This window comes from Daphnia carinata, chromosome 3 (genome assembly GCF_022539665.2).
Source record: "Daphnia carinata strain CSIRO-1 chromosome 3, CSIRO_AGI_Dcar_HiC_V3, whole genome shotgun sequence".
Classification (NCBI taxonomy): Eukaryota; Metazoa; Arthropoda; class Branchiopoda; order Diplostraca; family Daphniidae; genus Daphnia; species Daphnia carinata.
Genome location: NC_081333.1, coordinates 8,603,418 through 8,616,961, shown reverse-complemented (window position 1 = coordinate 8,616,961; position 13,544 = coordinate 8,603,418). Strand labels below are relative to the sequence as shown.

General features: G+C 39.7%; 1 protein-coding gene across 2 annotated transcripts; it reads left to right on the top strand.

Moving 5' to 3' along the window:
* The first annotated feature begins 3,343 nt into the window (after window positions 1-3,343).
* On the top strand, window positions 3,344-13,486 carry LOC130685400 (soluble guanylate cyclase 89Db-like). 2 transcript variants are annotated; one of them, XM_057508689.1, is made up of 15 exons: window positions 3,344-3,460; window positions 3,840-4,275; window positions 7,532-7,756; window positions 10,331-10,505; window positions 10,819-11,234; window positions 11,310-11,515; window positions 11,607-11,714; window positions 11,784-11,952; window positions 12,035-12,052; window positions 12,123-12,266; window positions 12,353-12,434; window positions 12,495-12,566; window positions 12,626-12,735; window positions 12,818-12,910; window positions 13,172-13,486. In XM_057508689.1, exons 2-15 carry the CDS (start codon window positions 4,234-4,236, stop codon window positions 13,238-13,240), a joined length of 1,929 nt encoding a protein of 642 aa, XP_057364672.1. In that variant the 5' UTR covers window positions 3,344-3,460; window positions 3,840-4,233; the 3' UTR covers window positions 13,241-13,486. The 2 variants fall into 2 exon arrangements, with proteins under 2 accessions (XP_057364672.1, XP_057364673.1); XM_057508690.1 differs by lacking the exon at window positions 12,035-12,052.
* Window positions 13,487-13,544: the final 58 nt, after the last annotated feature.

The window sequence follows — 13,544 nt, the reverse complement described above, 5'->3', positions numbered from 1 at the left end:
ATGCAGCGCCGAAAAACTTTGATTCGGTTGGCAAAAGAAAACTTGACGAATCTTCATCTTTGATGGGTTTCTAATGACTTTTCGACACGTATAATAACAACGAAACTTTAGAGGCTCGATCGACCTGAAATCAACGTTCTTCTTGACTCAACTGCAATTGAAGTCAGGCCAACCCTATTTATGCTAACACATTTAAGAAGTATTTTTTTAATGAAACTTTCTCAGTTTCTCGAAACTAATTAGCTATGAGCACTGGGTTGAAAACTCGCATGTCTGCAACGGCAATATTGTAACAAGAACGTCAGAAATTCGTTCCGGCTGTTGACGTGATATTACGTCCTACTTGTTTTGTTTTGTTTTTTTTTCTTCTTCTAGTTCCATCTTTTCATGCTATATGGTCCATCTTTTCATGGAATCGTTTGACGTTGTCAATCTATTTTTCCTTTTTCCCTGCGTTTTTATTTAACCAAAAACAGAGGGTTATAGCTGCTTCATCACGTAACAACCGCAGCAAATGTACTGAAGCCCATTGACTCCGCTTTAGTCATTTTCGACACGTAAAAAAATTAAGCATATGTTTAAAACATTTGTGACAAAATGGCATATGCCTTGATTCCATTCCGGCTGTCGCTATGAAGAAGAAAAGCATGTTTTCTAGCGCTAGATGGCAACACGCCCTAAGGAGTAGTGATGTGCATGTCATGCATCCATCGCCCAAGCTAAATACCGTTGATTTCGTAGTCTTTTAAATCAAAGTAGATCAATGCTTTGTTTCAGGCTCAGTCCAGCAGCCATAATCTGTTTTTTAGCAGTCGATGGAGCCTAAAGTTCGTTGACGGCGGTGAAAGTGAATCATAAATTGTTTTCCCCTGTAGATAGGAAATTTATTATATTCACGACGATGCGAATGAAATAAATTAGAAGCTGCTTTTCTTGTATTTTTCATACTGGATATTTCTTCCTATCGGAACGTGGAAATAGCGCATTATGCAAGTTATACTTTTCATTCCATTAGCGGATTGCAACAAGCCACTGGACACCGGAACACGGAGAGTAAATTGCTGAACGCTAGGTGGCATCAGCCAAAAACAAGACAAAAAAAGGGGTAATTCATTTAATTTATATCCAAAAATGAAAGTATTTATGTAATACGAGAACTTTAGCGATTTCAATCAACAGAATAATGCGCATTTAGCGCTAAGTTTGCCTCAATCGTCTGCGTTTGAAAACTTTTGGTTTTTTCTTCTAATAATAACTCCATTGGGTTATTTCCTCCTTTTTTTTTCGATACACAACAATACATGGCTCTAAGTCCCCACGCGAACATAATAATAGACTAAACATGCTCTTCGGAACTTGAGGCGCTTTTGAAATATTCGCAGAATTCACTATATAACGTTCGTTGTTCCACGTCATCCAACATGATCCGAACAAGCACTCTCTTTAGATAGACACGCCCAAACTATCCAAGTGAAAATAGTTTGATATCCAGATGATCTTAAAAAAACAAACACAATACGCACGAGTGGCACGTGTGCAACAGCTGCAAGATGAGCGGCAGGAACCAAAACTTGATAAGATCATCGTTGTTGGGTCTCGATGGCTACCTACCGCGCATATTAAAATCCAGGCAATGTTGCAACATCACAAAACAAATAATGGAAGCGCATATTCGTGAAAAGACTCGGATAACGACGAGGACGGCCGTAAAGAACAAAAACAGCCATTGAGTGGGGGTGACGCCCATAATCATTGGCATACAGGCTTCGCTCCAACGACATCCAATTAGTTGGAGTGGCTGATTAGCAAGGAAAAATGACGTGCTAGAAGAGCAATAAGGAGGAGGCCTAGTTTTCTATGTGAACAGGCTAAAACCCGTGGAAGTTACTTTAGGGAGAACAATATTTGTTTGCCTTGACTGCCTCTACTCTGCCCTTTGGCTTCAGAAAGTAATTAAAATATTTTTTAAAATGCGAACGATGAGTCGCGATGGAAGGAAAACATTGTCACAAGTTGAATCTCGCAACCTGCGCACTTTTCGTGGCTGCGTCATAGACAACGGTCAATGCAAATAGCTTGAAGTGTATGTATTTTCTTTGATTTATTGATGAAGATGAAAATGTATTTTTACGGCTACTTTCCAAATCAAACAACATTGCTTTGCATTCAGGCCGATTGTGGATCAAAATGTGGATCAGTACAACGGATGAAGCGACCAAGATGTGACGAGTGGAAAACAAAAGATCCAAAGATAAAAGAAAAATCCCACTCTTCCCTTAAGCCTGGAGTGTAGGCTAGCGTAGGAAGATGTAAGGTATGGGATAGGAACCTTACATAGCCTTAAAGAGGGAAGACGGTGTTGGACGGATGTTTTATGTAGTGATTCCGGTGGAGAATCTACATTAAACATAGGAAAAAGGCTGTGGGCAGATTTTCAAAAACAGGCTTGCTTCTAGGCATTCCTTATGCAAATTGACATTCTTGTTCAGGGCTCCGGGCCAGTAGATTTCTTTGTCCGTCCCTTGGGCAGCGATGTCCACAAGGTAATACACTTTTATTGCTACAGATCCTGTATAGAACGAATGCAAATATATGAATCTCTATTTCGTCGAAAGGAAAGTTTAGAGGAATTAAAATTTAATTGTCATGTGAAACCGGGAGTTTTATATTGCCAAGGTATTGTTCACTTTGATGTTAACAGGAAACTTGACATCACCAAGTTTTTTCTGCTTCTGAGAGAACGAGATATCAAAATAAGAGAAAGATGGCTATCGGTACTGTATGATGGTTCAACCTGCGACACACTATGTAACTCTATCTATAATCAATAGGTTTAAATTTCCTTATTAATGAGGATACAGTTATTATTCCGTTTAATGGCGTTATCTTGTATTTGCATGTCGTACACCTTAGAAAGCTGCAGCTCATTTGCGTGTGCGCCTGCGAATGACTTGAAGCATAAACGAAATTTGAAACAAATAAGACACAGCGGGTAAAAATACAAAACATTGCCTCATGAATATTCAACAGATTACCCACTCAACAATGTCCCACCTTTTGGTTTGTTGTGTCAAAGGAAAGGGTAAGGTAATGAACAAAAATTTTGTTTTTCGTCCTTTCCTTCTTTTTTCCATAATCTTTTTCCTATTTTTCTACTTTTGAGATCCCAACCCCTGTGTTAGAGAGGGGGTGGTAGCTTCGATTTGACCTTTTTCGAAGATGTTACCGTACCTTTCCCCTTTAAATGAAAAGGTACGGGTGCGTTCCCATTCCCCAACGCCATTGCCAACTGTTCTCTCACTTGTCAATGCTTTCGATTCAGCAGTTCATTGCAGTTTGGAAAGCGAAGGTAGGAAGTTATTGACACTCTCGTTTCGCATCTCGTTGGCAGTTCCCCAATTTTCAACATCTGCGTATAATGTGCTATTTCAGCTGCTACAAAGATTTGCAATTGATGCAAGTAAGTTACGTTTAGATGTCTGCAGCGATAGTTTATTTAACGAGCTATTATTAGTAAGGGCTTTTCTTTGTTAATACGTTGATGATGGCTGCAAATGTAAAATAGACTATTGTTAATTTTTGTTTCTGACATTAACTTATTGTATTATCGCTCTAGTTTAAAAAAAAAAAAAAAAAAACGATGAGTATTTCTTTACGGATGGTCCCAAAGATAGCACGCGATACTTTGCGTTAAGAGCCAATTATTTTTTCATTTTTGTTCTTTCTGTCATTCCTTTTAATTTTTTTTTCCTGTACGTCTTCGTAAAATATTTCTCGTTTCATATGAGATAACGTGACAGAAAATGCTTCATGACGTCCAACTATTTTGTTGTCCAAAGGTATGGCTGATGCGCATGCCCGACGCCAATGTATTCAACAAGAGCGCAAAAAGAGGCGAGAGACTTGTGCCAACGCCCATGAGGAAGTTCCCAAACGGATGCTAGCCATCCTGACTGACACTAGCCATCTCGCACTTTGATCTTCGCTCGTCTGTTTGTAACTGGCAACGCGGAGCAGGAACTAATGTAACGTTGATGCATTGCGAGACGTCTGCGCTGACCATCCAATCGTGAACGGAAAGCCGACGGGCTTTCTCTGTTTGGACAGGATTACACTAAAGAAAAACGAATTTACAGCATTTCTACGAATCCCGTTTGAAGAAGCAGTCATCTTCGTCACGCTTAATTGCTAGTTTCTTACCTCCAAGATTCGAATAATTCCTGCGCTACAGCCATGTATGGCATGTTGTTGGAGTCCGTGCAACATTTCATTCAGGTAAGATTTTCGTTTTTCTTTTCACGATGTTGATGTTGTAACTATTTTTCGTGGGATTTAACACGTACGTGGAATAGCTTTTTCCGAACGATATCTTTCTCCATTTTCTGTTTAAAGAGTGCTTTCTGGTTCGTCTCCGAAAACACGATATGCGCGCTTAAGTTTTAAAAGTTCAAGTGGGGAGTAGGCCTGAAATTCCCTGGGCATCTATTTAAAACGGTTTTTTCCCACTTAAAAATCTATTTTGCATTCTGTTCGCGGGACGCAGCTGGTCATGATTGATGTGCTTATCCACGATTTAATCAAATATAGCGTAGCGAGTATTTTACGGAACATGTGCATACATGTGTCAGAACAACAAAACTCCCGTTTGGGCCATCTTCTTGTTGTTCCGCCATTATAAAAACATTGTAGTTGGCAAGGCTTTGAATTGTGAGACGAAGTACGTCACTACGTACTACAAGACAAACTCTTACCACCCAGATTCATTCGTTTGTACGTGGCTTATCTCGAATAACGACCGACAGCCCGATAAGTCTTTCTTGGGTAACCGGGTTTATCGGGCTGGATAAATTCGCAGGAGATTCATTTCGGCGTAAAGGTGGACGTATCTATTCGTTTTATTTTATTTTATTTTATCTGTTTTTTGGTTTCCTTGGAGAACGAATCAAGCTCTCCTTTCATGCGGTCTGTCTGTCCTTCACAATAGAAGCAAGGGGACAAAAACTTGGCAGAAAGTTCTTTGGCTGTTGGACGAACGCTGTTGGTATTGGCCATTCTCATGTTTATTTATTACACTATACCTCGTTTGCTACTTGATATTTGCATCAGACGGTGTATTATTCAAGCTTTGACCTTTAAACTATTTATTTGTAAGTTGATTCTGCAATATTTGGTGGATTGTCATATCGTTGTGGTGTCTTTTAGGAAGACTAAGATTCGATTCCCTGACGAACGATTTATTCGCATGATGGAGGGAAAGGGGGAAGGAAGCTTAAACAAAACAATGTGCAAGGGTAGTCCGTACATTTGAATCCAACAGTTGCTGTAGATATTCTTAAAATAACTGTAGTCAAGATTTTAGCCATTTATATCCTTTCAGACTAGCTTAAGAAAAGATAGGGTGGTTGGGGTGAATAAGAAAAAGCTTTATCAAGATTCAAGCCGGGAGGTCCTGAGTAGGTCTATATGAGCTAGTCATGGGAACGAACAGCTTTTCTGTGGTCGTCAGTTAGATGTGTTTCGCAGTTTGGGAAATTCCCACCGCCCTTTCGCTGGCTATTATTGAATAAAGGCACAAAGTAGTCGATGTTAACCTTCATTAGTGCTTGATTCTTGCTTTTTTCGGTTCGTCGAGGGCCCCTCAAGTTCCGGCTTTAGTCACGCCGCAGAAATCTACACATTCATTAGCGGTTAGCTAGGGCGGTGGAAAGGAGTTATGATTAGCATCGACATCGTTTACGCTCTACTAGCCAAACAAAAAAATCCTTAAAACAAAAAAGAAATAAGAGAAAACGAAAATTGTTAGATCTGAAAGTTTTTTCGTGTTTAAAATGAAACATCCCAACAGACTAGACAGATCTAATCGTTAAAACATCGTTCGTTTTTCCATTCTATTTTAAAACATTTATTCAGCAACATGGTCACGTTTTTCTGCCACATTTTTTTTTTCTTGTAGACATGCACTTCTCCTTTTCACTTGATTAGACATGTGAGAACACAATAACAGACATGTGCGCAGATAAGATTTTTCAACTGATTTTGTCGCAATCTCTATCGTGATTTTAGCTAGTCTGTAGTAAATCTCCCATAATAATTTTTATGAAATGCAAAATCAACGCTCTCTTGAGCACAAGGTGCTAGATGTGTAAATTCCGTTGACTATAAACCCTATTAAAAATTTGAAAGCACTAAAAATGTAAATGCGTTTATATTGTTCCATCGATTCGTATTGAAACTTGAAAATGAACGTTCGTTCAGGAAAGATATGACACGGCAATTTCACGCAGGAGTTGTTACTTTGTGCCATACTGGTTGAAAAACGGAAACGGTTGCCTTTTGTATGCAAATCTTTTAGAAATCCACCATTACCGGGACCGTTTCCGTTTTCTTTCATAAATCCATATTCAAGCTAACCGTTTGATATTCAACTTTTCAATAAAAAAAAAATAGCACCAGCTGCTCACGGATGTAAAGCAAAGGGAGGTAATAAAAAAAATATTGCAGTCGTGATTTATAGTTGACTACGGTAGTTCTTTTCTCAAGAATGGAAAACGCGTTTAAGAACTTCGAGATTCTTTTTTTCTTCTTTTAATTGAATTGCGTGTATGTGGGTCTCAGGAAAAACATCGGTAGACGAAGAAACGTTAAGAAGGCGTGTCACGTGTGCATGTGTGCGTAGAAACCAACTAACCCAAGAATTTAAAACGAAAGACTTAAAATTACGTGTTTTCTTCTTTTCCATTTGGACAAGTCACATAAATAAATCGTGATTCGTTTTCGCAATGGTGTAACGCAAAATCTTTGATTATTGCCAACACATTTTGCTATGAGGAACTTTGTCCATCGCACTAACAAATCCAACGTAACAAACAATTTTATGCTCCCCCGTCTTCATTGCCTTTATTCAATAAACACGCAGCGTACGTCGAGCATTTTGTTCTAAGCTTCGTGTTCCCGCGGGAGCGAGGGATTTTGTAAAAGTCTCGGGTTGATTGACCGTTTCTTCCTCTAACATTTCGTTCAAATTACTCCGATAATGTTTCTGACGTTTATTACACAAGACCCTTTCAAAATTCATGCTAAAGTCATGATGCTTTAATCCAGGAAAAGGAGTCTGGACAGCGCATAATGAAAGCCAATAAACAAAAGGAATTTTATTGAAGATTCTAAAATTTTGGCTCCTTTTGTTGCCTCCGTAGTATTTCGATTTATTTCTATGGTCCATTTACCGGAACCTCCGATAGGAAAGTCAGATGGATTAATAGGTTGGTCGATAAATCGATCACGTAATTTGGCTCGGACTTACTCTACTCTCCACTTGTGTCGTTTCCAATACAAAAGCAGATCACAATCGTCTCGCTAATGTGTCGCTTCCGTCATGAAACCGCTTTGCACGTTACGGCGATAAAACTTTAAAAAAAAAAAGAACATTCCATATAGCCGAGACCATTGCCTAAATGTCTTTAATGTCCGTAGCCGCGCAAGTGTAATTGATTTCTTTTTTTATTGAATTGGTATTTGTTTGTTTTTTTAGCTCGAGTATGGAGAAGAAACTTGGCTGGGCATTTTAGAAAGCGTCGGCTATCGGAACACGGTTTTTCGTACCCACCACATCTATCCGGACGAACTGATCATGAAGCTGGCCGATGCTGCCGTCAAGCTTGTTGCCAATGGCTCAACCCGACAGGACTTTTTACGTTTCTTCGGCCGCTGTTTCGTCCGTTACTTCAGTCACTACGGCTATGAAAAGTTTATCAAAGTAAGTTTTATTTATTTTCCTGTCGATTCTTTTCATTTTGCGGGATGGAATTCTCGGACCCTAAGTCATCACCGACTCTTTTTTTTTTTTTGTTAAATTGTTTGTGGCGTAGAGTATGTAAAGCTTACCGAAGAATTTGATGGATTGAGAGGCTCTTCGTTTGGCTCTATACTTGCGATAAGACACATCAAAAGAATTGGAGTGCCGAGAAGAAATTGCGTCTTGTCTAGCTATAATGGAATCTTCGTTATTGTGAGCGACGCCGTATGTGTGAGGCCCATCATTCGGTACATCCTTTAGTCGTTGATTTCTGACTCTTTCATCACAACCATTACAATGGTTTCTTTTGTAGAAGGCTGCTGGCGACAAAGTCGTTCAAACAGAATCACAACCGCGTCTTAATAAGACTTGCGTCATCACAGTAGTTAATTAGGTGCGCTGGGATTATTGTTTTTTTCTTGCTGAAGTTTGACTTGTTGGTTAACTAGAAGTTACGGAATCTGGTGAGGTTGAACGCTAATGTATCTAGTAAAATAACCTGACAGAAATTGATGGTGCACTCAAAAAAGGTCTTTTTCTGCTCCAGCCATAGTGAATTGACAGGGCGTGTACCGCCGCTAGTACATTACATGTCCCTTTTTGAGTTGCACCACTCGATATCGGGTGAGTTACGCAAAAGATCGATGCCAAAAACGTGTGAAAACTAACTGCCTCCATTTGTATGGAATCAATCTTTTGAAGAAAGCGGTAAACCACATGTTAAAGGAACGGATGCGCAACGGTGTGTGTATTGTTAGATAACACAACGACCGTGTTATTTATTTTGCTTCACTACACGATCATTTTTTGTGCTTAATGCCGAGTAAGAATAGGATTATTTAGCCGTGTCCTTATGAAAATACTAAACTATTATCGTTGTAACATGAATCAAAATTGGAATTTTTTTCCTCCCCGCTCCCGTTTCAAATATCACTGCAGTTTTTCATTTTTTATTTGTGGCAGCTATTAAGATTAACTATTTATGGATGACGTTAGTTTTTTTTGTTTTCAAAAGAATTATAGTGGCCAGTAAAACTTTAATCCTACAGTCAAAATCATTTGAAAGCGTTCATAAAAAAAATCGTTAGAACGTCAAGGATACGAGCTGCAAAGTACCGGGCGAGGTAAGAAAAATTGTGCCGCCATAGAACTTCTTTTATCGTAGGTAATCTTTGTATCTGTACGGAATGACTGTACAAAAGCTATTAAGACGAGAACGAAGGTAAGCCTTTCTATTGAGTACCAAAGGCAGGAATGGCAATAAGACCACAGGCGACGCAGAAGGCTTCATCGTTGAATCAAAGGCCATACCACGTATATATTCAGTCCAATCTTCTGTCTGCGTGTAATAGGCAGTGGCCCTGCCGATCTTGATCTATCAATAACGTGGAGAGCGTCGAAAAAGGTTTTTTTTTTCTAGCTTTAGTACACGGCGAAAGATATAGCTAGGGTGGAATGGCAGCCCGGGCTGTAATAATAAATCTAGTGGTACCTACCCAAAGATATTTATCTTTTGCTGTTGCTTTTCAGCCAGTCTTTAATAGCAAATTCATAGGAAATGGCGAGCACTATTGGCCGAATAATAAAGAAATCCCCCGTCAGCTATTTTTCTAGATTAGGGGAATTGGCAAATGGATTTCTTACTAGACTATGTAGTTTTTATTTTTTTGTTTGAGGTAATTCAGACCGTTCTTTATTTTGGCAGGCCTTCCGCTGTCCAATAGGAAACACTCACTGAACCCGGTTACAATTTATGCTTAATACCTCTTACTGCTTGGGGTTGATGACTTCATACCCAGTAACCCTGCAGCTTGTTGCCTTTCATTATCACACGATGAAATCTCGAGTTTTTTGTCATCTCAATTTGTTTTGATTTCCTTTAGCTATTGATTTTAGATTTATCTCAACGCTAGTTGTCATACGCGTATCTTCTTGTTTCTACGTTTGTAACTGCACGGATATTGCAGGAAGCCATTCAATACTCCGTGCACGTCAGACGTCTATCTACCGTGAGATAGATTTCATTTCCTCTGTCCGTGCGTACGGAAGTCAGGGCAATGAAACCACGTAAACGAATTCATACAGGAGAAGAAAAAAAAAGGATTGACCTTAAGCTGCACGTATTGTCGACTTGTTACCATAGTGCGCGTATAACTTACTTCGATTGCTCAAATTCATATATCGCTTACGAGCGTCCGGTGATTGGAAACGCCCGTTGAACTCGGAACATCTTGTAGTCCGTATCGATTTGCCCATCGGTATAAAACTTGCGTGGGTCTGTTCCTGACACATTGGCCGGTCGATATTTACTATTGTCAAGAATCGTCTTCTCTTATTTCTTACCTACCACATTTCTTTTGGGGATGTCGGATCGTGAGTGTGGCAACGAAGGGCCTTCGTGCACTCAATGGAAGCTATTTTCGATGGTGTGTGTCGCGGTTTCGCTATTATTAACTTGATCTTGCCATTCTTATCGCGTGAGTTGTTTTTCACTTGAGCTTCTTTATTTATTATTATTTTGTAATTAAACTGTAGGTTTGTGGACGCTACTTCTGCGACTTTCTCACCGGTATCGACAACATCCATTTGCAAATGAGATACATGTATCCAAAAATGGTTTCTCCGTCCATGTACATCTCCCACGAAGACTCTGAAGGCGTCGTGCTTCATTACCGCACAACACGCAACGGCTTCTGCCCTTATTTGATTGGTAACGGTCAAATATTGAGTCACGCATTTATTTTTGTCAAGTAACTTGAGACTGGGTGGCGATGTGATTAACCTCCCTCCCTCCCTCCCGGAAGCTACACAATTGCTTTAACGCAGTAGATATTTCCTTTTCAAAGATGCCTTCATCACGAATTTTTCATTCCAAGAGATTTTCTTAGGGTATCCAAATAGTTATGCAAATGCCTTGAAATGGCAGCGTAAGGGCATTATTTCCTAATTTTTAGGATGCCTAGAAAAGTCTAAAATTTCATATAATTCATAATTGAAATCTGTTTTTTAATACTTTACCTTAGGTCAGTTGCACCAGATTGCCAACGATTTCTACGGAATCCAATTGGCAGTCGAAGAACTACCAAACACGACTTTCAGCCAAGAGGAATCCTATCAGTTTCGCTTTCGACTGAACTTCGATAACCGAGACTATATGGCTGGCCGAGCGGCTTGTAATGGCTCGCTGGAACTCGGTCGAATAAATATTTCGAATCGAGTATCAGTTAAAACAATAGCTGCGGAAAAAGCGCTGACGTCGCTATCGTCAAGCATCCTGATGCAGCTATTTCCCTTCACGTTGGTCTTCCGTCCGAGTCTCAAGATCATATCGGCAGGACGTCAGTTGAAGAACATGTTTCCGGGCAATACGCTGATTGGCCAAGCGTTGCCTGATGTTGCCAGAATTCGCCGACCAAAGCTCCTTTTCACATGGGACAATGTAACAAAACCTCATCACCATTTTCTATGCAAGCAAATTTGATTGCTAAAATTCGTCTTTTATCTTTTCGTTTAGTTATACAACCTTCAAAAAGTTCTCTGCGAAATGGAGATATTGCCTACAAGTCAAACAGAAAGGAAAAACACGCGCCATTTGGCTCCCGAAAAAGGGGACGCAGTGGTAAATAAAGTAGCAAAAGAGGAAAACCGACGTCTTTTACTGCAAGGACAATTGCGCTACCTATCGGATTGGGACGCCATGATTTTCCTCTGCAATCCCTTGTCAGTTTTTACAACTTTTACTATACATTAATAAGCGATTTATTTATAAAGTTCGATCACTTCCCCTTTTGCTTTATGTAATGGCTTACAGAATCAACAATTTGGAAGACATGGATGGAATGGGATTGACAGTTAACGACCTTAGCCTTCACGGCCACGGACGCGATATGGTCATGGCCGGTTGGCAACATAATTCACGGTTTCTAAATTTTTTATAAACGTATACCTTTGATTCAGTTAAACTGGCAGTGTCATTTGTTCCGAACAGGCTGGAAGATCTGTACGAGAGGGCCGAAGAGCGGTCACAACAGCTTCAACAAACGTACGAGCTGCACGACGAGTGGAAAAAGCGCGGTGACAAGTTGCTCTACTCGATGATCCCTCAGTCGGTAGCAGATAGCTTGCGTAGCGGCACTGATCCAGTAGACACATGTCAGGTAGAAAAAAAGATAACGGGACTGATAAAACTGATAAAAATTTTCTTGGAAATCTTTTTATTTCGAATTGTTGAAAAACAAGGGCACAAGAATCCTTTGTGTAAGGATTTCTATAATCATCGCAACCCGAATAGGGTGTGTGTGACTTTCGTCTTTGTTGATTTCTCTAGGCTTTCGAAAGTATCACGGTCTTGTTCGTTGAATTAGCAAACATCGACGAAATCACAGCCACCAGTCCCATGGAAGCGGTCAGTTGCATGAACTCTGTCTTCTCCTGTTTTGATAACATAATCGATCAACACAGCGTCTACAAGGTTTGTTTACTCGATTTTCTTATGAATATTCACTGCGTCGAGAGAATTTTTGAAAAAAGATTAATTTTGATAAGCCCGTCATTTAGGTGGAGACTGTGGGTAAAGTGTACATGGTGGTCGGTGGCGCACCGGAAACAAATGAGACTCACGTTCGTGATGTAGCTATGGGTAATTTGATTTTTACGGATTGCTTTTTATCACATTTTAAATCGGAATCATTGATTTTAGTTGCAATCAGTTTCCGTGACGAAATCGAAAAAATTGTGAACAGTTGTGAAATGTCTGTGCACATTCGCATAGGTATAACTGAACCTATCATTACATTTAAAATGTTCACCTTAATATTTAAATTCGTAAAGGTTTTCACACGGGATCGGCAGTTGCTGGTGTCGTTGGAAGAAAAATGCCTCGCTATTGTTTTTTTGGCGACACAATCAACACGGCGGCTCGCATGCAAACAACGAGTTTGGTAAAGAAATTGTGTTGACTATTTCATGTCGACAAAGTAACTCATTTAATGAAACTTTTCCTATCTATTGGGGGTCATTCAGCCGGGGAAGATCCACATCTCTCACAACTCTTTTTGCCATTTGCAGAAGTTGGAGGGATTTGTCTGCGAGTTGCGTGGAACGGTGCTTGTTAAGGTACGGCCCGATCGTAGGTGAAAGTTGGCTCTCTATTTTGGACTTTTCAGCTTCTTATTTGCTATTTCTGTCTTTTAAATCCGCTATTGAATCAATTCTAGAAATTAACACACTTCAAATAACGATCATTAGGCATTTTTTGCGTGCAGAGTGATCCTTCTCATTATTACGATGGAAATTGATCGGGGCTCTTTAGTCGATATGGCATTTCGTTGCAATCAAGCTTGGTTTAAAACATTAAAATCAATCTTTTATTGACAGGGCAAAGGAGAGATGAATACTCACTGGTTACTGAGATACGAACTGCCGTCCGTTGGAGAACCGGAATGATTTCCATTAATCTCATCGGTTTTCTTCCGCATCAATACGTCCAATTTCACGCTGATCTGCATTACAATAGAAATAATCGATCTCAAAAATTACAGGTCGGCCAAACGTAGGCAAATTTTGACAATGTTTAGACGAGCACCAAACACATGTTGATCTTGTTAGCCGAATTTACGTTGGTTTCCTACGTGAACAAAACCCAAAATACCAATCGCATTGTTCAAAAAAGACAAACGAACTTTAGACATCGACAGGATTCTAGCCATCTATTTTTATTAATAGTGATGTTGCAATCATCCTATTTATC

What these genes read in the sequence shown, in the direction of transcription:
- LOC130685400 (XM_057508689.1), top strand. Translation starts at nt 4,234, where the DNA reads ATGTATGGCATGTTGTTGGAGTCCGTGCAACATTTCATTCAG. An exon ending in CCGTGCAACATTTCATTCAG is followed by an intron (nt 4,276 to 7,531) that starts GTAAGATTTTCG and finishes TTGTTTTTTTAG; the next exon opens with CTCGAGTATGGAGAAGAAAC. An exon ending in CGTTCGTGATGTAGCTATGG is followed by an intron (nt 12,435 to 12,494) that starts GTAATTTGATTT and finishes CATTGATTTTAG; the next exon opens with TTGCAATCAGTTTCCGTGAC.